This window comes from Anguilla rostrata, chromosome 3 (genome assembly GCF_018555375.3).
Source record: "Anguilla rostrata isolate EN2019 chromosome 3, ASM1855537v3, whole genome shotgun sequence".
NCBI classification, from domain to species: Eukaryota; Metazoa; Chordata; class Actinopteri; order Anguilliformes; family Anguillidae; genus Anguilla; species Anguilla rostrata.
This window is the reverse complement of record NC_057935.1, coordinates 31182937-31208439: the sequence shown is the minus strand read 5'-3', so window position 1 is coordinate 31208439 and position 25503 is coordinate 31182937. Positions and strand designations below refer to the sequence as shown.

At 41.8% G+C, this 25503-nt stretch overlaps 1 protein-coding gene across 2 annotated transcripts in view; it reads right to left on the bottom strand.

The window, feature by feature from the left end:
• myo3b (myosin IIIB) overlaps positions 1-25503 on the bottom strand; it is a 346614-nt gene that overhangs the window by 81984 nt on the left and 239127 nt on the right. For both annotated transcript variants that reach the window (XM_064327164.1, XM_064327165.1), the window contains exons 23-24: positions 17137-17203; positions 16090-16213 (exon numbers count right to left, since the gene is read on the bottom strand). In XM_064327164.1, the coding sequence (XP_064183234.1) occupies positions 16090-16213; positions 17137-17203 (191 nt within the window). The remainder of the gene's footprint in view (positions 1-16089; positions 16214-17136; positions 17204-25503) is intronic.

Genomic DNA, 25503 nt, shown 5'->3' with positions numbered 1-25503 from the left:
TGACAGAGGTCCTGATAGAAACATATGTTTTCTGGAGGAATATGCTTCCTGTAGTTATTCACCAGCAGTTTTGTACATGAATTCAAATGTGTAGCATGAGGTAATTAGAAGTATTTGACACTTTGATCTGACACAAAGTTTGAATGACATTGTAAAATGGTAAGATTAAAAAACACAGGGTCAAGTGACTTTAAACAACTGAGGAAACATTGGGTAGCACTGCTTTGGAATACAGCTTATTTAATTTCAGCGAGGCAAGCTATATTGTTTGTATTACAGTAACTTGGGTCATTTTGATATCAGTACTTTTAATGGCAGGCCTAGATTTTGCCAGTATGAATGAATGAGTTATAGACGGTGTATGTATTGTATGTGTGAGTAACTTGGCATTGTACGTTGAAAACGTGTTTTTTTAAATGAGATTGCATATATACAGCAGGTTAAACTATACATGTCCTGGATCAAAAACGTCTAGGTCACAAGTTCATAAAATCTCAGGGTGGATATGTAGAACTACTAAAGATCTATAAAGCAAAAACTAAGCAGTGTACCCAGCGTCTCCAAATCTATCCAAAATATCTAAATTATGCATTGCTGTAAATCACAACATATTCACGTATTTCACTACAAATCAACTGTTTTGATTCAAGAAACTCACTGTTGCATCATTTTAAAGTGAGAATTACAAGCTTTCCATCAGTACAGTGGTCTAAAACAGCTAGGGATTCAGAAACATATTCAAAATCTCTCCAAAAATGATTAAAATGCTTTTTATCCATTATGGAGCATATAAATGAGCCCCTTGTGAAGGTGTAAGATGAAACATTGATATCAGATTAAAAAATAATGCAAAAATATTGTCACACGATGCGGTACTGTACCTAAATGTGTAATAATAACCCTAACTCTTGTGTGTATTTCTGTACTCTGTACTCTCGTATGCTTTCTTGTATGGGGATGGGACGACATGAAAACAATTTTCAACACTCCACCTTGGTTTGGCAATGTTCCAACTCTCACATCATCACTGTTGCATGCTTCACAAAAACTAAACTAAACTACCACGAACACTTACATTACAGTGTGAAATAGCCTCATTATAAAATACCACTAACCTATTTAAAGACACTCAATTTAAAAAATAATGCATATAACGGAAATATTTTGAGCAGTAATACTCACATAGCAATGATGAAATCTTATCTGTGTTCAGTAGATAGAGACAGATACAGTAAATCAATGATACAGTTCTAGTATCCGCTTCTGTTTTACTCCAGAAAACGATGTCAGCTAGGTCTATCAGCAAACATATGGCTTAGCTATGCTCAGAAGTCCTCAATAATAGTCCTCAATAACAGTAATTTCCAAGAAATTAAGAAAAATCATTGACAACGTTTCCTCAGGTGCAGCGTCTTTTACTGCTACCACAGAGTGAATGCGTAAGTGAATGCGGTGATGAGAAAACTTTCAGTTATGCTGACCTATAAAATGCTATTCCAAAAGCAAAATTATGTTGTACATCGTTAGAAATCTTATACTCTAACCTGCTGAATAAATGAATTGTCAATCAAGCCAGACTGTACTAAAAAGGGTGACAACACCGTAAACAACACGTGTGGTATTACGCACAGCTATTTTGGAAGGTACCCAGGCGTCACAAATGTGCGTATATTTCACAACCAGATTGTCCAAGACAATATATGACCACTCAGCCTCAAAAGGGACTCTAAGCATAAATCCAACAGTAAGGTTGTATATTTATTCAATATTAGTCCCAGATATTGACTGTAGAATGACATGGTATCACATCGACGGAGCTGAAGTGGAGAGAGTCTCCTGCTTCAAGTTCCTCGGTGTGGTCATAAATGATAACCTCACCTGGTCCAGGCAATCAGACGCAGCAGTGAAAACTGCCCAAAAGCGCCTATACTTCCTGAGGAGACTCAAGAAGTTTGGAATGTCTGCTAAGACCCTCATCAATTTCTACAGGTGCACCATCGAGAGCATCCTCACTGGCTGCATTACTGCCTGGTACGGCAGCTGCTCCGCTGCTGACCACAAAGCCCTCCAGAGGGTGGTGAAGACAGCGGAGCGCATCATTGGCTGCCACCTCCCATCTGTGCGAGGCATCTACCACACGATGCCTCAGGAAAGCACAGAAAATCATAACAGACTTCAGCCACCCAGGCTATGGTCTGTTCTCACTGCTGCCGTCTGGCAGACGCTTCCGGAGCATCCGGGCACGGACGACCAGACTCACAAACAGTTTTTTCCCTCAGGCCATCAGGCTTCTCAACCAGCAACATAAATCCCTGGGATCACATTGATCACATGTCCTCCTGTGTATGCTATGTACGTTCAATGTACAATCTTATGCACATATCCATCAGCACTCCTGCACTTTATATATGGTTAATATTTAAATATTTAATACTCCTATTCCCACTGTCCATATCCCCCATCTGTACAGGCTGGTACTTATTTGCTGTTAATATTTAACACTATGTTTAATATTATGTGTATTTTTATTATGTGTGATATTTCTTTGATATATTTTAGATATTTTCGATATTTTGCTCTTGCTTCTACGTAGTTGCTGCCTGCCATGTCACAAGAATTTCTTTGCTCAGAATGACCTGTGTTATACTGTGCACTTGACAAATAAAAACACTTTGACTTTGACACTTTGTATCATTTTTAAAAACTGTCTCGTTTATTTTGTTATTCAGTGCGCAGCGTTTTCACTTCTGTATTGGCATATCTTAGGGCTAATGTCGAATTTACCTTGTTGCTATGACGGAATACCATTTTTGAGTGGTGAAAGAATATTTTTATGAATGCTCAGATAGACAATATTGTCCAATATGTCATGGGTGGGGGGTGTAGTTGCAGATGAGACTGCAGGGAGGGGGTACTTATTAAATTAACGACCAGAACAACAATGGTGGCGCTGCAAAACTCTGTATTCTGCATAGTTGTCATGTATCGTCTACTAATGAAACTAAAACAAAGCGTTCCTGTTTTTAACTCATACTTTGGTTACAGGAGCACTGAATGTCTGAGTTCAGCAATGTTGGCGCACTGGCGTGCTGACCACTAGGGGCTTTGCACAAAGAGGTTAAAGCATTTTGATTTGAGATCAAGCAGTTTCTGTAAAATGGTAAAACATATATTTATGTAAATACCATGAAATAAAAGTGGACTGTACTTTTGTCCCATATTCATCGTTTGATCTCAAATCTGAATGCCTTAAGCATATAACAAAAATAATAAATTTCACTGTACTGTTCCTATATTTTGGAGGACACTGTATGGGCAGACCTGACCGATTTGCTGAAACATCACCTCTTGAAGGCAGGGTCCAGAGAAACCTGGCTATAAATACCATATCATGATATTATTTCCATAAAAAGTGAATAAGTGCCTACTATATGTAATTTCACTAGCATACAAAGACACACTCGAATAAAATAAAATGTGCAGAGATTTGGGTGTTCTCTGAAAACTATGTCCTTCGCTATTCAGAGAAGGTTTTTTTCCTCCTAAAACACAAAAATGAGGGCTACTGAATGGCTCATTCAGAAAAGGCAAGAGCAGGCTGAACCCTATATATGGTTTTGAAAGCACAAGACTAGGTTATCTTGTTAGCTGACCATTAGTCTACAGCATGGGGCACAGGGGACTGGTCAGCACAATAGTAAAAACACCTAGTGGATAAATATCTGCAATGTAGGGCATAAGCAAAGTTGTGCTTCTTCTTGACAGATAAAGGGACAAATTGTGTGAATTTAATATATATTGGGTGAATACATTTTTTTAAAGAAATTGGATTGCTTTACAGCAGGAGTGGGGAACCTCTAGCTCCCAGGCTGTATACGGCCCTCCAGTCAATATCACATTGCTGGATGGTTAGGATGTTTGTTTGTTTGTTTGGCTGGATGTTTCCTATATAGCCAGTATATTTTTCCTGTTTTGAAAAAAAAAGAAAGTTGGTTATAATATAACAGCAATTTGCAAAACAAAGTGAAACTTTGCCTTTAAAGATTAAGAAATATGAAAGACAGTATGTACAACGGCAAAAGTTTCATCATCCTATTAAAATCTAGAAATGTCACTCATGCAAGCCATCAAATAGTCATATCTCAAGTGTACAGTTTAATTGGGAAAATGGTGAAGCAAAAAAAGTTAATGCTGAAGGTCACGTTTTTAAAGAGAAATGGACAGAGGATTACTTTTTTTTGTGAAAGGCATGCCCGTTTGCTTAATTTGTAGAGAAGCTCTTGTCATTCTCAAAAAGAGCAGTTTTGAGAGACATGCAAGTTATGCCACACTTGAAGGAACGGTGCGAGTGGAGAAAATCAAGGTGTTGTGCAATAATCTTGCTGCACAACAAGCGTCTTTCCTGCGGCCTAAAAAGGAGCTAGACAGTGTCACAGAGGCAAGTTAGGTAGTGAGTGAACTGATCGCTAAAAGACTGAGGCCGTATTCTGAAGGCAAATTTGTAAAGGAGTGCATGGTTACTACTGCACAAATACTTGCTCAAGAAAAACTGAAAATGTTTCAAAGCTTGTCTCACCAGACTGTGTCTGATCGTATCAGTCACATGGCACAAGATATTGAGAAGTCTTTTATTGAACTGCAGAACAACTATCAGCGAAATGCCAGACACACCAACGGATCTGCTGGATTTCCACAAGCAAAACATAAGCATGACAAATTGCTCTGAGTTTGAGGAAACACGCGCTTAAGATGGCATCGTTGTTCGGAACCAAATACCGCTGTGAACAGTTCTTCTCCAAGCTCTCAAGGACAGACTTCATTCCAGACTGAAGGACATCAACTTGGAGAGCTAGCTCCGTGTGGCAACAACATCGGTGCCACCAGACATTCCACTACTTGTTGAGGCAAAGTGTAATCAGTCATCACATTGAAATTAAGCTATGTTCAGTTTTAGATCTAGTTTACATATTGTGACCTCTCTCAGCCAACGGGGGGTGAGTGACGGAAGTCCAGAAGAACCAGATCGGGGAGACGGAGGTAGTGGTTAACAAAAAAAGTTCTTTAATCGTTGTAACGAGTGGGGGTAGGGGTAGGGGTAGGGGGAGCCAAAAACAACTAAAGCTTCTTCCCGGTTGGGGTATCGGTGCTCCACTCCAAGTATTCACACGCCCTTCTGGAGAGAAATGAGAGACACATAGGTTAGGGGGGGGGACAGGCGTGGTCAGTCAGGTCTGGGTCCGGCTCCTTCCTCCGGGCGCCGGCTGGTGATCCTCCAGTCCCCGAGGGGGTGTAGGGGAGAAGGCCTCCCTCCCCAGTGCGGTAGTGCTCCAACCTTCCCCCAGCTCCCAAGAAAGCCCCAGCAACTCTGCCATTCCTGTGGTTGTGCTGGTTTACAAAGCCTGCGTGCTCGTCAGTGCAAGCAGCTTCAGGTGGGCGCCGGCAGCCAATCTATCAAAAATGGAAAATTCCACCTACCTTCCCTCTGCTGCAGCCCTGTCCATGGTGCTGCCTGGTGTCCCCTCAGTTGGTCTGTCTGGTGCTGTCCAGGGTCCTGAATGTCTCCAGACTGTGGTTTGGTATGTAATGCCCACTCACGACTTTCCCTAGCGGCCGCCGGTGTCAATGGGCTCGGCCATCCTGGTGGTCTCGTGGGGAGCACCGATAAGGGATCGGGGCGCCACATACCCCTTCCCTCAGCTCCATGCCGTTACCTGGAGTGCTCGACCATAGGCAGTCCTCCCGTCTGGACAGGGCATCAGAATTCCCGTGGAGCTTCCCGGCTCGATGTTCCACCCTGAAGCGAAAATTCTGTAACCCCAGAAACCACCTAGTAACACAGGCATTACTATCTTTATTCACCACCATCCATTTGAGTGGGGCATAGTCAGTGACCAGTACAAACTCCCTACCCAGTAAGTAATATCGCAACTTGTCCATCGCCCATTTGACAGCTAAACATTCTTTCTCTACTGTGGCATAGTTACGCTCATGCTTTAGGAGTTTACGGCTGATGTACGTTACCGGATGCTCGGCCCCCTCCCGGGTCTGTGAGAGAACAGCTCCTATCCCCACCGTGGAAGCGTCCGTTTTGAGTACGAAGGTCTGATCGAAGGCCGGAGTCACCAGGACAGGTTCGCTGCAGAGGGCTTGTCTCAGGGTTTCGAAGGCAACGTCAGCTTCTTCCGTCCAGCCGGCTTGGTTGCTTAGACTCTTGGAGGTCAGGTCCTGCAGGGGGGCTGCTATGGCAGCAAAATTGGGAATGAACTGACGGTAATAACCAACTAGGCCCAGGAAGGTTCTCACCTGCTTTTGCGTCTGGGGCTTTGGCCACGTTGCGATGGCTTCCACCTTGGTGGATTGGGGTTTCACACACCCTCTTCCGACGGTGTAGCCTAAGTAATCCGCCTCCTCCAATCCCAAGCGGAATTTGGTTGCATTGGCCGTCAGCCCTGCCTCCCGGAGGGCCCCCAGCACCGCCTCTAGCCTGCCCAAGTGGGTTTTCCAATCCGCACTGTGGACCACGATGTCGTCCAGGTACGCCACCGCATACTCCTGATGAGGCCGGAGGACCTGATCCATGAGCCGCTGGAAGGTAGCCGGGGCTCCGTGGACCCCAAACGGTAGGACCCGGTACTGGAAGAGGCCATCCGGCGTCACAAAGGCAGTCTTCTCCTTGGCCTGGGGGGTAAGGGGAACCTGCCAATACCCGCGGGTGAGGTCCAACGTGCTGAGGAATCGAGCCGGTCCTAGCCTCTCGATCAGCTCATCTACCCTGGGCATAGGGTAAGCATCAAAACATGAGATTTCATTTAGCTTCCTAAAGTCATTGCAAAACCTCAGGCTGCCGTCGGGTTTGAGTACAATGACTATGGGGCTGCTCCACGAACTGCGAGACTCTTCAATGACCCCCATCTCGAACATCTGCCTGACCTCTTCCCGGATGGTATCCTGCTGGGCCTCGGGGATCCGGTACGGCCTCAGCCTAACCTTCCCGGGTTCTGTGGCGATGTGGTGGGCTATGATGGAGGTCCGGCCTGGGAGCTTCGAGAACACATCCCGATTTCGTTCCAGGAGTTCTCGGAGATCTTGGATCTGGTGGCCCGTCAGCTGCTTTCCCATCGTTACCTCGGGGGTGCCCTGTGGGGAAACGTGAGCAGAGAGGGCCTGTGCCGGCGGTTGTTCAGCGTCATACTAACGTTTTAACAAATTTATGTGGTATATTTGGGTGTGACGGCGGCGTCCCGGTTGGCTGACTTTATAGTTGACGGGCCCGGTTTTCTCAACCACTTCGTAGGGCCCGTGCCATTTAGCCAAAAATTTACACTCATGGGTGGGGACCAAGACCATCACTTTATCACCCGGCTGGAATTCTCTCACCTGTGCTCCGCGATTGTATACCCGGGCCCGGGCCTGGGCCTGCTGTGCCTGCTGCATGTTTTCCCGGACCATGGGCCAGATCCGGGCCATCCGCTGGTGCATCCGCTCCATGTGCTCGATGACCGTGCTATGTTGCGAAGGTTGACGCTCCCATGTTTCCTTGGCCAGGTCCAACAGTCCTCGGGGTCACCGCCCATACAGCAGCTCAAATGGTGAAAACCCTGTAGACGCCTGAGGTACTTCACGAATGGCAAACATAAGGTAGGGTAACAGTTGGTCCCAGTCTTACCGTCTGTTTCAATCATCTTTCTCATCATTTGTTTTAAGGTGTGGTTAAACCGCTCGACCAGCCCGTCGGTCTGCGGGTGATAGACTGAAGTCCTCACCTGCTTCACCTTCAGCAGGTGGCACATCGCCTTCAACACAGTGGACATGAAGCAGGACCCCTGGTCCGTGAGTATCTCCGATGCGATACCCACCCGGCTGAACAGCAGGAATAGCTCTCGGGCTACCGCTTTCCCAGTGGCAGTATGCAACGGGATGGCTTCTGGGAACCGGGTAGCGTAGTCCATGATGACCAGGATATATTTGTGCCCTCAGCTGGACCTTGGGAGGGGGCCCACGATGTCCATGGCGATGCGGTGGAAGGGGACCTTGATGATGGGCAGAGGGATCAGGGGGTTTTTATACTTCACCTTGGGGCTATGGAGCTGGCACTCCATGGTGACAGTACTCCTCGACGGCACTCTTCACTCCAGGCCAGTAGAACCGTGCGATTATGCGCTCATACGTCTTCTCAGCTCCCAAGTGGGCCCCCAGGAGGTGGGTGTGGGCGAGGTACAGGACCTTTGAAAGGTGAGTCTTGGGGACTAACAGCTGGTTAATTATCTCCTCCTTGATCTGGGACACCCTATATAACAACCCCTGCTCAATCATAAAATATGGGTAGCTTCCCATCGATCTCCTGGACGTCCCTCCAGGCCTGCGTCAAGTTGGGATCATGCAGCTGCGCTGTTCCAAAGCGACTATGTTCCCCGGTCTGGCTCCCCGGCTGTGGGGCGAACTCGGTGAAGGTCTCTTCCGAGCCAGCCAGCTCCGGGTGATGCGGCTCAGGGCAGCCACTTGGGCTCTCGCTGGCTGGTTGGGGCTCTAGGCCCACTGGTGGAAGCGCTGGGCTTTGGCTGGCAAGCTATAGCCATACTGAGCCAGAATGGTTGCTTTGAGGTTGCTGTAGTTGGCTGCCTCTGCATCGGTCAGGTCCCGGCAAGCTTTCTGGGCCTCCCCGATCAGAAACGGTGCCAAGATGCCCCCCCAGTCTCCCCGGGCCCAGCCTTCTCGGTGGGCGGTACGTTCAAACAGCTCGAGGTAGGCTTCTACGTCATCCTCGGGAGTCATTTTCGTCAGTACGTCCCGCGGCTTCAGTTTATTCTCTGACGTGCGGGTGACCAGGGCCACCATGGCCGCCTCCAGTGTTTTCTGTGTCTGCAGCACAGCTTTGATAGCCTCCTCCATTTTTTTTTTTTTTTAGTGCTGGTTTCTACCTGGTTCCGTCAACCCGTAGCGTGGATTTAGACTGCCCGCGTTCTCCACCAATTGTGACCTCTCTCAGCCAACGGAAGTACAGAAGAACCAGATCGGGGAGACGGAGGTAGTGGTTAACAAAAAAAGTTCTTTAATCGTTGTAACGAGTGGGGGTAGGGGTAAGGGGAGCCAAAAACAACTAAAGCTTCTTCCCGGTTGGGGTATCGGTGCTCCACTCCAAGTATTCACACGCCCTTCTGGAGAGAAATGAGAGACACATAGGTTAGGGGGGGGGACAGGCGTGGTCAGTCAGGTCCGGGTCCGGCTCCTTCCTCCGGGCGCCGGCTGGTGATCCTCCAGTCCCCGAGGGGGTGTAGGGGAGAAGGCCTCCCTCCCCAGTGCGGTAGCGCTCCAACCTTCCCCCAGCTCCAGCTCTGAGCTGTTCCTGTCGTGGCCCCCCAGTCACACGGTCCACTGGAATCACGGTTATTCTTGACACGTCACAATTCTCAGTTTGTCACACTTTCCTCTGCGTTAAGAGAATTGGCCCACGGCCGCTTACGGTCTCTGGTCCAGGTGTGGAGAGTCGCCCGGTGTAGCTCCCAAGAAAGCCCCAGCAACTCTACCATTCCTGTGGTTGTGCTGGTTTACAAAGCCTGCGTGCTCGTCAGTGCAAGCAGCTTCAGGTGGGCGCCGGCAGCCAATCTATCAAAAATGGAAAATTCCACCTACCTTCCCTCTGCTGCAGCCCTGTCCATGGTGCTGCCTGGTGTCCCCTCAGTTGGTCTGTCTGGTGCTGTCCAGGGTCCTGAATGTCTCCAGACTGTGGTTTGGTAAGTAACGGCCACTCACGACTTTCCCTAGTGGCCGCCGATAAGGGATCGGGGCGCCACAATATGAACATTCAATCAGCATAACATGTAAAAATGTGTCTGTAATTTGCATGAGAGTTCATAGCAGTCTATGGCCCACTGTCGTATATGCAAATATTAATCTGGCCCCAGACAGGAAAAAGGTTCCCCACCCTTGCTTTACAGCAAGCACAATTTTACAAACATCTCAAATTTGTGTTCAAAACATTTTGAGTTATTTAACATGCACAGCTCAAAGAATTTAAGTAATAACTGATAACACATATTGTAGGTCAGGCTGTTAAACAGCATGGGCAGTAAAATGTATATGCATATCATAACATAACCATAATAATTAACCTTAATTAATTTGCCTTGTGTATTCTGGCAAGGTTAATAAGAAACACATGCATTTTTTTATTTTTGAAAGTACAAGCAATCTGAAAACAATATAAAAGCATGCAATGTTTTGTCAAAGAATAGGAAATTGCAATTCATCATCCTGATTACACATCCTGATTACCTGTGTTCAGAGGCTCAGTGTCCATAGAACCACTAAAATAATGTGCCCAATGTATCCATAGCTACTTACAGTAGTAGGTGGTATGCATCTTTCAAAAATCACACCTGTTGACCTCATATTCAAATTCTAAACTTAGTTCCTACAAATTTAGTTTTGCTTCTATGAGTATTTGATGAATGGGGTCCCAGACTCAGAGAGGACCTTCTTTGATGCAGGTATTGGTTTCTGTCATGTATCTCCTGCTCATCACTCTCTAGCTCCTGACATTTCATTTATAGCACAAACATAATCTTTAAAAAAGTGTGTTAACATAAGCAGCTCAAATTTCATAGTCTGCATCGACTGATTGTCTGCTCTCTCCTGTTTACTACAACATGAAGCAAAAACGCAAGCTCTGTCATATTTCTGATCATATTGTATGAATTCAGAGCTGTCTGTGCAGCTTTTTTGTGAATTATTTTGAAGACTTTATTCAAAATACATTTGAATGAAAACATCAAAGAAAGCAAATGAGAAGAGACAGAATGAAAGAGAGCGATGAGTAACTATGCTGTTTGTGGTACTTCATTTAACTGTCAAGGTGGCATGTCAGTGCCTAAATGAATGTCACATGCAGCAAATGCAAGGAATAGCTTAGCATTTAAATAGCAACTCAAACTGTACATTAGCAAGGATTCAAGCAAGGAAAGAGTCTTCATTTGCACAAGCCAGCACTGCAGGTATTTCTTTAACGCTAAAGGATTGTCTTCCAGATCTGTGCAAATCACAGGCCCTGAACAGACATCCCTGAATCAGTAGTGATAATCTGCTCTTGTCACCCACTGTTCTAGCCACACAGGAGGCCAGCTCCAAGAACAGCAGCACTGCCGGGATTAGGGAAATTTGTTTAAACAATTGAGCATCCATCAAACTGCTGAGACAGATCCCAAGTCCTGCCATCACTGTTAGCCTCATTCAAAATGGATTTTATTTCCTAGGCTCATTTGAGTATTCTCTGCTGGTGTCCTGAGACTCTCCGGGACTCTTAACCCCAAACCACTGAATGAAAAACAATCACCAGGGGCGACAGCGAGGAGGGAACACAGGAAGGAGCCTGGCTCCCCAACATCTGGTGGCAGCCCAGGTCATGTGACTCCCTCCATCTCCGGATGTAATCCAGCTTCAGAACTGCTGGGATCAAAGTATACCCTGTGTGTCTGAAGCCACCGCAGCCTGTACATATTTAAACAGTTTCCTGAAAAGCTGGGAGCCAAAGACAGCCCTCACAAATGAAACTAAGTGGGAAAAGGAGATGAATAACCATGAGTCTGTGCATTCTATTAAAGATTTATGCAAAATTAGTGCAACATTTCTACCACATTAGTCAGATCCATAGCTTTAAGAGTAAATGCTACAAAGATGGCAATACGTGTTCCCAGCAAGTAGCATGTATCCATAGTATTCCAACGACATCTCATTGGTAGCTATGTGCTATTGTACAATTGTATCCAGATAAATTACAGATTACATTGTGTTAACCTCATCGGAACACTACAGCGTCGGCCATTTTTTTTCGACAGCTGATCACCTTGGCATGGATTATCCTGCTTATGGCACGACTTATTTCCTTACTAAAGTAATCAATGAATAATTGGACAAAAATATAGATTTTAAGTGATTTTATTTGATCAAATAAATAGAAATTAATCTCAAACAAATTTTCCAACGGGTTCTCATAGATAATATAAGCCTATTCGAGAGTATTGGTCAATGGAAGTATTGGAGTAAGATGGTATGACTGAGGCAAGTTAACACTAGAACCACCTAGATTTCATACTACCTTAAGTGTATACCATTGAATTTAATGTCAACAATAGTGCAAATAATATTTTATTGTGTTGGCACAGGCCATATTTATTTATCTAAAATTCTATAATGGACTCTCTTGACGTTGATAGCATAACACTAATGGGAACAGCTGTACACATAACTGTCGTATTGATAGTCGAAAGACAACTTATTTTATTTTTTTTAATGTTTTTTTTTAACATGATATTTTTTCATGTTGCATGACAACAAGTGGGGCATGTTGCTTTCGTGGCAATTCTCAATTGAAATGATCCAGATGTGAGACAGTGTAATGTTTACAAGGAGCTTGACTATTGCTGGGATAGAATGGGAAAGTTGTGTGGGAGGTTCTATGCTGTCTTTTATTTCTTACCAAAGAGTAATTATTTATACAGCTGGGTGTCTGTCAGGGAATTCATGGGTGTCAGATTTTTACCTTTGCTATGTTGGCTACAACATGTACCAAATTTAACTTTAATGAAATAAAAACAAACACACAGGATCCCTGTTTTAATATAATTTTAGTAATTCAATTTGAGCATGCTCTGTTTCTAACAGAGTTAAAGGCAAAACTATGACTAATTACTCAACACTGGAAGTAGTTATGCTGGATCAAAGCTAGTAAATATACCAACCTATCAATGCATTTACTCATATTTTTAACTGGCTGCAACTGCCCTCTGATTTGGAACTTCAAGCCCTTTTTACTGTCACTACAGTTGTGCATGTTATTTCAATCATTTGCTACTGCTGCATATGTGATCTGGTTAATTTGATAAATTAATGATTAAAAACTATTTTTTGCATGATTTTAACAACTTTGCCACAACTGCTCCCTGACTTTAGCCAATATTCTATAGCCAATTAAATGCGTCTTCAAGACCTACACCTGTGCATCTTTCTTACTTGTGTCTTGATCTATGCCTGGTCTTTGTGGAGGAGAAATTTCATGCAAAAATTAAATTCAAAGGAATACATAATCAGCCACACTTATAATATCTCCGCCCGCTATTTGCACAATCCTCCCTTAAAAGCTTATGCATTAAGGGGCGAAACACACCTTGTGATGACTCATGTTGATGTTGTGCATACTGGGCTTCCAGCCAATGCACCTGTTTTGCTACATAACATGTTTCTGGGGCAAAATGCATCGTATCTGCGCCTGAAAGTACCCACAAAAAGCTTAGGACATCTGGCCGCAGGCTTCTAAAAAGTGCAAATATCTGAGTGTGTCATTATGGAAGAGCTGAAAGCACTTATACCCTCACAGCTCTCCCCACATACCTGCATGGGTTTGTTTCCTGCCCAATTAGAGATCTGGGCTGTGTTTCCCAGAGTCTCCTTAGCGCTACGTGCGTCGTAAGGTATACCTTAAGGTCTTCCTTTAGGTCTCGAGCTGTTTCCCAGCGCCTCCTTAGCTAAGGCATACCTTCTGAAAGGTATACCTTTAAAAGGGTGGTCTGAGCCACTCGTAAGCTGTCCCTTAGCGATGCGCTCCGCTCATCCTGTCACAGTTTTAGCCTATGCCAACATTTTACTTTTCAAATTGACAGTTGTACTATAGTGCACATCTAGTAGCACATCTCCATGCGAAAATGACATAGATAGTTTAATAATAACGTTACAAAAAATAATTATCCAATCAACGTTTCTGTGCATAGCACATCATGAGAATGTTGTCGTTACACCTGTCTATTCCCATCATGATGGTAATTAAGTATAGGGCTTATCCATAATAGGCTACCAGTCCAATTTGTGAAAAAGAAATACGTTTTTTAAATTTATACGTAGTGGAGCTAACTGAGCTTTCTGACTGCATACCCTGTAGAAATTAGATCGTTTGTGTGTGAGTCAATGATCACACTGACTTGAAACAAACCACCGGTTTATTAAGAATATAAAACCCGTGTGAGCAAAGCCGACGTTGAGTGAGTCTACTTGCATGACCGAACTAGAGGGAACTAGAACATGTTGATTGACCTACCCATAAACACATATGCAGGTACGGTGGCTCACAATGAACAAACATAGCAAAATGATCTACATCCCCTTCCTTTAGCTCACACCTCCTATGTAAAACAAAATAGCACTGGGTAAATATCAACATTACAGAACATTTCTTTCTGTTTCTGTTGCCTATATATTGTGTGACAAAAACAAATTAACATTAGACCTTTCTTTCAATAAGAACAAAATAATTCACCCATATTTAGCCTATATCCTTTTTCCTGGGCTTCCAAGAAGTCCCAGACTATGGCTTATATGTCCCGATTGATGCACTTTATTTTATCTTTTGTAGCCTATATGCACGTATTTATTGAAACTATCACAAGGTCTCGTCTTGACTCTTAAAGAGATTAGCAGATGATCTTTAGTAGGCATAGCTTCCTCTTCTGCAATATTAGATTGATGTAAAATGATTATGACAACACTTGTTATATTAAAACGTCATTCATAAGCCTTTACAGCATCTTTACACAGATTGATAAACTTATAAACAGCTCCAACTTATGACGTACCTTTGGAAGTGTCCCTTAAGGCAACTGTTAAGGTATGGTCTGGGAAAGACTCGTAAAAAAGCGGTTTCCCTCGAAAGGTATACCTTAGAAACCTTTGTAAAACGTTAAGGTACATCGAAACTCGGAAACGCAGCCCTGAACATTGTGGAGTTGTATTATGCCTATAGTCTTCTACATATTAGAACAGTGTAGGTGGGTGTGGGTGTGGCTCAGCTGAGGGGAGAGGCAGGTGGGAGTGGCTCACGGGAACAGGGCTGGGAGGGAGTTAATTAGCACAGGTGTTCCTGGTCACAAGTTACTCGGCTAGGAATGAGTCAATTAGCACAGGTTTTCTATGTCACTAATTACTCTCTCCCTAATGCAGTAGCGGCTGGGCCTGTCGCGGGGGAAGACACACACACGCCATGTGGAGAGCAACAGCACAGTCAAAGAGCTGAACCGGGCATTTTTGTGTGTTAAAAGGGAATTATTCCTGCAACTTCTGTGTTCACTGTCGGTTTGTGCTGATTAAAAAACCTGCGGTGGCTGAAGATCTGCCACAAACAGTTTGGCTGCTTATCAAAATATTATCAGTTATCATACTATCAAAAGATCACATTATATTATCAAAATGCAGAAAATCTTTACTACTTCAACAAACATTATAAAAAATGGTACTGTTCAGTGGAGTAATCCAGACTGAAAATACTTGCAAAGTATACATTTCTTCATAGTTTTCGCTCTTTCAGCACTGGGTCACTTAAGCTGTACAAATGCAGTGAGCCTCGAGTCCCACTACAGCCTCAGTATTATGGAAATGATTGCAGAATGGGTCACCTGGATCCAACATTACAGTATTAACCACTATCTAAGCAGAATTGCAGTGGCACACTGACACTAATCCCGCGGCACCCTGGAGAGCCCTGTCTGTTACATTATCAGGTCTAATCCACATAATCCCCCTGGCTACACTTCTAAATGTGGCCCACCTTGTGCTCTCTCCCCCAACTCCTAATGACAGGCCTGTTTCCCCCCATGCCCACAGACAGTCATAATCAACCCCCAAACCTCCCCACTGATCCCCTCAGCCACCCAGGCAGGCACAAATGTAATTCAGGGCCTTGGGCAAAACACAAACCAAACATATGTTCAACAAATCATGGTAGTGTGTTTTCATGTCACGTTACTATGGTATGTCTGTTACAGCCATTTAGCAACAGACTTGGTGTGTGGGAGACTGCTGTTATTAAAGTTTTGGTGCCAGTGATGACACATTAATGATAAATTGACCTTGGTTATTAAGCCCCCACAGGAATGATTTGGGTTAACATACCCCATCCTTGAACCTACCCTAGCCTTGGTGACTACCAAATAATTATTAGAGAGAGGAGGAGGGATGAGTAATTTAAGACAGTTGTTTTTACTTAAATGGCATATTCCTTCATGTCTTCTGTAATTACCTGCACCCACCACACCTGTTGCGCAGGCATACCTTCTTTAGACTGAGCATCTCGCATGTTGCCTGTCTCCATGCTGAACTTCACAGTGTCTCCTTCTGCACTCCTTTTGTCTCTCCCGTCATCTTTGACTTGTATGTCTTGACTGTCAGAAGCAACCTTTATAAGAACAGCATATGCAGACCAAGAAGCAGACAGTCAATGAACATAGTAATAAGGTGAGCATGCTATGATTGCAGAACTAGTTCTCCTTGCAATGAGATTCAAATTACTGAATAACTGTAAAATATTCAAACAGCTGTACCTATTTATTTATAATTTACTACATTGGCAGCCGCTTCCACAAAACCCCATTAATATATTTTGCAATTGTAATCACATGCAAATACACTCACACAAGCCGCTCTATCTCTACGCCTTGCAAATGACAATGCGCTGACTTAATTGCCCGGGTGAAAATAACAGCATATGTGAACTTCCTCTCATATATAATTTTATCTCTGCATAAAAGAGCCATAGGAAAGTATTAATCTGCTTAACATTTCTAAGTACATCCTCCAAAGGATTTTGCTTTTTTAATCTTACATATGCTCTGCAGAGTTACTGGCAAAAACTGTACATTTTCTTCATTTCATCCTTTCAACATCAAATGGTGAGCAGCAAAAATTGGATCAGACTTCAAAGACTGTGATGTGCTTCAAGTCACAGAGTGACTCTTCTATTTCACATATTGAATTCGAGCAGGATATCAAAGTACTACCGAAGAACCTCAGGTCTTTACTAAAAAAAGGGGGTCTAACATCTGTAGAAAGAAAACCGCAAAGACAAATCACCTCAGGGAAACGTGAGCGTTTATTCTCAGCCGTGAATTTCCAGCCTTTTGATTCTTGCATTCGCTGTACCACCCTGTGTCTCCATAGAACTGAAGTTTTGGATCACAATAAGTCTTTTGTCTCAGAGTTTCAAAATTCTTAGTTGAATAATTCCTTGTTCAGGTCTCTAACTATGGCTGTGTGGATGAGCAGTGGCAATGAGCAGCAACAGTTCAGGTTAAATTCTATTTTTTTTTAAATGAGGCTCACCTTTTGTATTTGTGGGCTTTGCTTCATGGGATCAGTGACAGAGTTGCATCTGAATGTGAGATCAAGCCTGGGGAAGGGAAGAAGATGACTGGGATTAGAGTGACAAAGATAGGTCTGGAATAAGAAATTAAATCTTTTTTGCTTCGTTTATGCTCACAATATTTCTTTGACAATATTTTTTTTATGGATGTGTGTAATATCACGTAAATAATGAATACATGCCGATATTAAATGTTACAGACACAACCTAATTTGTAAGTCCCTCTTGATAACAGCACGTGCTAAATACCAAATTGCGAATTAATAAGAATAATAATAGTTGTATTCAATAAGTATATAATAACATGATGCTACTTTAACAATTAATCTGTCAAAATGACTAGTAATACATGTATTTTCATCAGTTAAAATAGTATTTGCACTAAAACTTAAAACACAATTTTTACTAGTCTATCCATCCATCCATTATCTATACACACTTATCCTGGGCAGGGTCACAGGGGGTGCTAAAGCCTATCCCAGCGTGCATTGGGCGAGAGGCAGGAATACACACTGGACAGGCCGCCAATCTATCACAGGGCACACACAGGGCACATTCACTCACACAGTCATATCTATGGGCAATTTAGACTCTCCAATTAGCCTACCTGTATGTCTTTGGACTGTGGGAGGAAACTGAAGTACCCGGAGCAAACCCATGGGGACACGGGGAGAACATGCAAACTCCACACAGAAAGGCCCAAGCTGGATTCGAACCCACGACCTTCTTGCTGAGGCGACAGTGCTACTCACTGCACCGTGCTGCCAAATTTTTGCTAGCAAACAGGACGTATCAAGATATTTGTAAATATTGTTTTTTGATAAGTTTATTACTATGTATTAAGTTAAAACGTAATTATTGATATCAACATTAATGGTTACATATTCGCCACTAGTATCTTAAATATCAATACATCTCTGGTATATCATTGCTGCTAGTTGTAGAAATTAAAATATAATTTTAAATTATGAAAAATGTAATTAAAGAGATCAACCAAGTACTTACTATTTGAAACTAAATTCTCACTAGTTGAAGCTAGTATTATAAATATTCAACAAATATTTTTTTAAGTGCCTTTTTGGCATTTGTGGAATATTTATTTTTACCACGCCCACAGCACAGGCTATGCATTAACTTTGTCTATAGTTAGCCAGCTAGCTGTATATTTTAGGTGAATCTAAATCCCAATAATTTCAGTTACATGCTAGCCAGATGAGTAGGAAATGCATATATTATGTTTGTAGCTAGCCAGCTAGCTGTACATTTCAGCAATCAGTAACTAGGTAGCTAGCTAGTTAGCGGTATAGCTAACTAGTTACCAATTGTTAATTCTGGACAATTTGCCAGTAATTTCAGTCATTTAGTGTGCTAGCAAGCTTGCTAGCCCAAACCTGGGCTCACAATGCTCAACAATACATTTTAATCAGTAGTGCTGAGCAAATATTGTTTTCTGAATTCAGTTCAATTTCGATTTAGTTTTTGAAATTAATCATGGTTTTTCAATTTCAATTTATTTAAAAAAATGAATGTACTATAAAATTATGACATTAGAAACACTAACTTTAAAGCTGTGACTGCATATTACAGCAAATCACTTGCATAAATTATCATTTTAGTCTTTAAAAATATATGTGAATTTAAGGTGTGTTCTTTTATTTATTAACTTTATAATATGTCTCCCTTTTCATACACTATTAGCATGGGAAGTAAAGTGATTTTTTCTTTGGCAGGTGAATGTTATCAGCCTACTGTTTTCAGAGTTCCTCTTGAGACACGTTAGCAAGTTAACTAGCAACATTGACAAAATCATTAGACCAATTCTGAGGCAGATATAACATTCTGCTGAGTAAAAACTACCAGTTTGTTAAAAGTTCTTTCATGGAATGTATATCTGTTGTTAGTTACAGTCGCACAGTAGGCCTACATCTCCATAGACCTCTTTGGTCCAGCTCTATCGTTCGTGTCCTGTCAATACTAGGTTCTGTGAGTAGGTACCATGGCCTACAAAGACAGTGAACTACAGAGCCCATATATCCACCTCAGAGTGACTCACTTAACCACGCCCCCCTACTACAGCTCTCCTGTAACAGTATTGGCTTACTGTAAATCTGAAACGCACAGCCTTCAATAAAACGGAGGTTGCACTCTCTTTTATATTCCTCTCTGTTATCATTTTCCTCTCCTTGGGCTCGCCACCCTTCTCTCGTCTCCCTCTCGTGTGAGTCCACACGCCAGGAACAGTTTGCAAGGCCCGAATATCCTTGGTTACCGGCTACTGGAGGAACGAGGCACTCCAAAGCCAAGCGCTCATATGATTAGCGGTGGTCGAAGAACCGGGAGAGCCACGCACGACCGACGCATCCTTAATTTCCGATATCAATAATATGCATTTTAACTAGTTAAAATCGAATTTCTGATATCAGAAATACACATTATAACTAGTTACAATTGAATGTCTGATATCAAGAATTTGCATTCTAACTAGTTACAATTGAATTTGTGATATCCTCTAGAAATTAAAAAAAAAAAAAGAACAGACATTTTCACATGTAATTACCTATTTATTGATATAAATAATTAGCATTTTAACAAGATTCACCTGTAGATTTCAAGATATCTTGCAAAGAATAGCAAACATTTTTACTAGTAGTAACAATGAAATTGTTGATACGTAGCCAAAAAGTTTTATAAGTAATGAATACTGATTTCCTGACATAGATATAAAAATTTAACGTTTACTTGTTAAAAGTGAATTATAGATATCTACGAATGCTCATTTTACTAATTACTGTTGATTTCTTAATTTAAAATTTTTTTTTACTGCTATTAAAACTGAAATTACATTGTGGATATATAGACTCAGTATTATTACTAGTGAAAAGTTAGCCACATGAGTATATAAATGTTAAAACAGCTTGCCTTGGCCAGACACCACATTATAAAACATTATTCAATTCTTAAAGTCATACTTGAAAATCATTATATGATAGCCTACAGTATGTCAGAAACATTTTTACATACGATCGATGGCCATTATGGTTGCCACGAATTAACAGTCAGATTTCTAGGCGGTTTTTTCAGTCAGTATTTGCCTCTTGGTTTTGCGTGATTTTTACCAAATATTCACTCCCTATGTCTAATACACACATGCTCAGCAGTATACCATACATTTACATTTGTTCATAAGACTGCAGTGGGAAAATGTTTTTTTGTAAAATCCTGTAATATATTATTTCACAAACAGTTTGTGTATTGCCTAATGTATTCTGCAACACTACTATGACTGTGGCCTACTTAGCCTTTCAAAATTGTATTTTTATTGAAATGAACCTTTACTACCGAAATCATGCAGTATGTATACATGGTTATACAGCATATTTCATAATTTGTATATTTATTGTATACTACCATAATCTAGAAATTTCTAATTGTGTTTGTTTAAGAATTCTAATTGTTTCATTGTAATGATTGTAATTATGCAACATAATTTGGGCCAGTACTCATCATAGTAAATTGCACTGTATCCACCTCCAACAAAAACGTTGCATTGGAATCATATCACATGCAGGCTACACAACTCATTCACAACCTCTCTTTAAAGAATTAGCGATACTCAACATTTATCAAGTAAACATTCTCCACACAGCACAGTTTGTCTTCACAATCAGCTCCCCTCATGTTTAATGGCTTCTTCAGAATAAATAAGGACAATCATAATTATGATGCAAGATGTCTGACATATCAGTCTTCAGTTGCATCTTACTTGAACAACCATGTCTTAGGTCAGTCTTCATTTCATAGGAGTTTTGAAATGAAGCTTTTAATCAACTTCCTTCCCATTGCTTCGACCTTTCTCCCCTTTTGTTCACAGAAAAAGTCAAATGCCACTTCATTCATGTATAACTGTGTGTACCTGAACTGTAATGTCTACAATGTAATCCATAACACTATGCCTGTCTTGTTAAGTAAGCCTCTGGATAAAACCCTCAGGGTTTTTTTGGTCTTCCTTACAACACAGCTCCTCAAGACTATAACTACTCATGACTACGTTTAAAATGCATAAGTGCACGTATGTATATTGTAAATTTATTCTTTTCATTTTTTGTGCCAAATAAATAAATAAATGAATACAATTATTTAGTAAAATATTATTCAGTAAAAGATAGAAAAAGGCTTAGGACAATAGTTTAAAAATGTGTTTCATTACTACTGACATCTGTTCATAAGAGTGCAATAGTGGAGTGAGTGCAGTGGCATAAAAGTGGTTGAAAGCACAATTCCCCAAAGACAAACTTGATTTGAGAGCAGGCAGCCAGAACTTAAAAAAATATTCGGAAAGCTGTCTTGTATGGAGATCTGGCTTGAACTGTTGATTTTGCATTATGACAGGAGCCTTGTGAAGTAGCAGTAGCCCAAATCATTCCTTTTCAACTACATCCTTCATTGTAAAACTGACTTTCTGGAGAATTTGTTTTTGACAGTGACATAGAGTATCCTTTGTACAACAATCTGTATGTGATAAATACTGTCCACTAAATCTTCATTAAAGGAGACATGTCCTATCAGTTTTCTGCTGGCTGTAAATGGAAAAGTGCATGTTGCTGCAGAGCAAGGGGAGCTGGAAAGGTGAACCACCTGTGCAATGTGTTACACAACAAAAGTGCTACTCTATAGCTACTCTTGCTGAAATGTACTTCCTTCATAACTATACACTGTTCCATATGTGAAGCAAACTCACACTGCATGACAAATAGTATACAATCAGACAACTAATGTATCTAAAAGTATTGAGTATAAATCCAAGGAAGTTATACTTATCTTATACAATATATTTGTTAGACCACACTTGGAGTCTTGTGTGCAGTTCAGGGGACCGTATTACAAGAAAGATATAGAGGCTCTGGAAAAAGTTCAAAGAAGAGCAACAAAATTTATTCCTGCTATGAAAGATAAAGGCTATGAGGAAAGACTAAAGATCAGGGTTCCCATGCATCCTGGAAAACAGTTGACAAATTTTCTATCTATCAGAGCTCCCCAAAATGGATAACATTGCCATCTGAAAGGGCTAAGTTATGTTCAGGATCACATTAACGTTCAAATGGTAGTTTATGGATGAGAGTATTTTGAATAGGCTGCTCTTGGTTATGTTGTGGAAACGCTATCATGTCATATGGTAGCACATGCAGGTTGGATGACATTACAACTTAAGTGGCTGAAACTCTGAATAATGTAAGTTACATTATCCTTCAAATGTAAATATTAGTCACTACCGGCTGGTAACTGTGGTAGTTTTTATTAGGTTTACAGATTTACTTTGCTTTCTTCCAAACTTGTTTTAAACGGCTGAATAATGTTAAATTGGTTAGCATGTTTGGTTCAGTTGCTAAAGTTGATGTGCTTGCTAGCTTGTTTTGCCTGCAAAGGTTTAAGGTTTGTGATTTAACTCTGGCTAGGAGCAATGGTTTCAAATGTGTATTGGGCATTGTTGAGAGAGTTGGATAATAATGAATGGGAAGCCGGGGTCAAAACAATAAATGGGAGCCCAACTGTGAGTCAAACACCGGCTAAATACTAACTAAGGGTACTTTTTTTTACTTTGCTAGCATTGTCTCTTCAAACGCAATGCTGCATTGTTAAGGTAAAATGGACCATGACATGACATGAAATGTTTAACTTTTGTAGCGGTAGCTCATAGTGGGTGTGATTAGCCTCGTTAAAGACTCCACTAAAGCATGGTGTGATAAACTTATAAGAGTCAATGGCAGTTAATAATCCCAGCAAACTCGACTCTAACTTTGAATCGTGCATTTAGGTATGTAAAGTTCAGTCTAGATTTCTCAGTAGGCAAAATTGTAGGCTACTATTTGTGTTATTGGTGTTCAGGCTATTCAGTTATAGGTGTTCAGACAGCAATGGTTAATATAATTCATAAGAAAAAAGGGATTCAGGTTATAAATTAAGAATAATGATAAATTTTACATAGCACTTGCCAAGCATAGAGCACAAGGGGCTTTCCAAAAGAAACAAAATAAAATACAATGACGGAATACCATAAAAAATAAAAATATAATAACAATATTAAAACAGAGCATTAAAACAAGTCAAGAAATCAACAGTAAGAGGAGGAGATAGTAGTAAAAGTAGTGACATTAAAACATCTAAAGGTTATGCCCATATACTGAAATGTTTCTATAACACTTGTCCTCTAATTACAAGAGTGAGTGACATAATGTGAGGAAGACAGTGCAAGTTCAAGAATGAGTGGAAAGTAGACCCCCAGTTCAGGGACTGGCTAGGGGAAGTATCGGGAGATGTGCATAGGGCATATTGCAAGTTTTGCAATAAGTCTTTAGATGTTGGTAATATGGGCATCTCAGCACTCAAGAGTCATGCACGAGGGCAAGGCCAAATCAAAGTTGCTGGACAATTAAACAGTGAGAGAAGAATAACACATTTCATGAGGGTGACACCTTCAAAAGACACAGGAGACGGAAGTAGCTGTCCAACAAACCAAGAGCCACAAACAGCCACTGTACATAAGGAAAGTGGCAGTCATGGAAGCACAGCATTACAAGTGTCCAGTACAAGTGAAAAGAGAAAAAGCTCAGGAGCACAAGGCAGCTCAGGATTTTTTTCAAGCCAACCCGTGCTTGAAGCAGAGATTCCCTGGGTAATCAAGATGGTCATGTCACACTACTCATTCAACTCCAGCTCTGATGTGTCAGTCATTGTTGGTCAGATGTTCCCAGACAGTAAGCTTGCCAAACGGTTTTCATGTGGTGCAACAAAATCGGCTTACCTTGTACGTTTTGGCTTGTGTCCATATTTCAAAGAGCAGCTGATCAAATATATAAGAAAAGCGCAGTGCTATGTAGTGTCTATTGATGAATGCCTAAATAAAGTGATACAGAAAGAACAGGTGGATGTTGTTGTGGGGTACTGGAGTGAACGTGAAGGGAAGGTAGCTGTGTATTGTTTTGATTCAGAGTTTATGGGACACTCAAGCAGAGAAGCTTTTGGAGAAAATCAAGAGAACCCTGTCACCACTTGATCCTAATAAGCTCTTGCAGGTCTCAATGGATGGCCCTATGGTCAACTGGAAGTTCCTGAGGATATTCCAATGGACAACGGCTAAGTGGACCCACATGTGCCAAAGATTATCGATCTGGGAAGTTGTGGTTTGCATGTTGTGCATGGAAGCTTTCAAAATGGAGAGAAAGAAACAGGTTGGAAGGTGGGAGATGTACTGAGAACTCTTTGGCAGTTGTTCCATGACTCACCAGCAAGGCGAGATGACTTCATTGAGGTGACCAAAACAACAACATTTCCTCTGAAGTTCTGTGTCCATCGATGAGTGGAAGAGTTAGCAGTTGCCGAGCCGGCAATAGAAGTGTGGCCAGCAGTGCAGGAGTACATCAGCAGCCACAAGAAACTTCCGAAAAGTAAAGTGCCATCATCTGCGTCCTACTGTACAGTAAAAGAGGCCACTGATAACCCTCTTTTTCAGGCTAAGCTCAAGTTCTTTTTTTGCATTTGTTGCTAGACAGCTGAAGTCTTTTTTGGAGACATTCCAAACAGATGCCCCAATGGTGCCTTTTTTTTTTTTTTAGCAAAGGAGCTCCAGTCCACCCTGAGTGGCTTGCTGTCACGCTTTATCAAAAGGGAAGAACTGGAGAAGATAAAGACACCTGTCCAGTTGCTGAAACTGGACCCACAAGACAAAGCAATCCATGTGCCACTCAAACAGCTGGACATGGGATTTGCCACAAAGCAGGCATTGGAGAAGGCATCTGAAAAGCTCCAGGAAAATCCAGTGAATATACAGTGTTCAAGAAAGAATGTCTCCTTCCTTGCTGTGACCTGCAAGAAAATAATGGAGAGAAGTCCTCTTATGTACCCGGCAGTGTGGCACATGAGCTCCCTTGACCCTGTGACTATGGTAACAGAAGCTGAAAGTGCAATAGCAATATTTGAGAAACTCAGGTTCTCCTCAATGCGGGATGGTACACTGCCTCCGAGTGTGACAAAGTTCTTGCTCACTATTCTCATTGCATGTCAGTGCAAACCATAAAGCAGAGTTCCAAGATTTTTTTTACACCTGCAGGCTTGATGAATTTATTGGAAGATTTGTCAGTGGCAGAGCAGAGTATGCAGCACTGTGGGACCTAATGAAATGTCTCCTCACACTGTCTCATGGAAAAGCTGCAGTAGAAAGAGGGTACTCTGTCAACATATGCTTGTAGAAAACCTGAAGGAGAGGACTCTAGTAGCATTGCGCTTGGTCCAGGATGCAATGGCTGGGCATGCAATAGATGAAGCCATGCCAA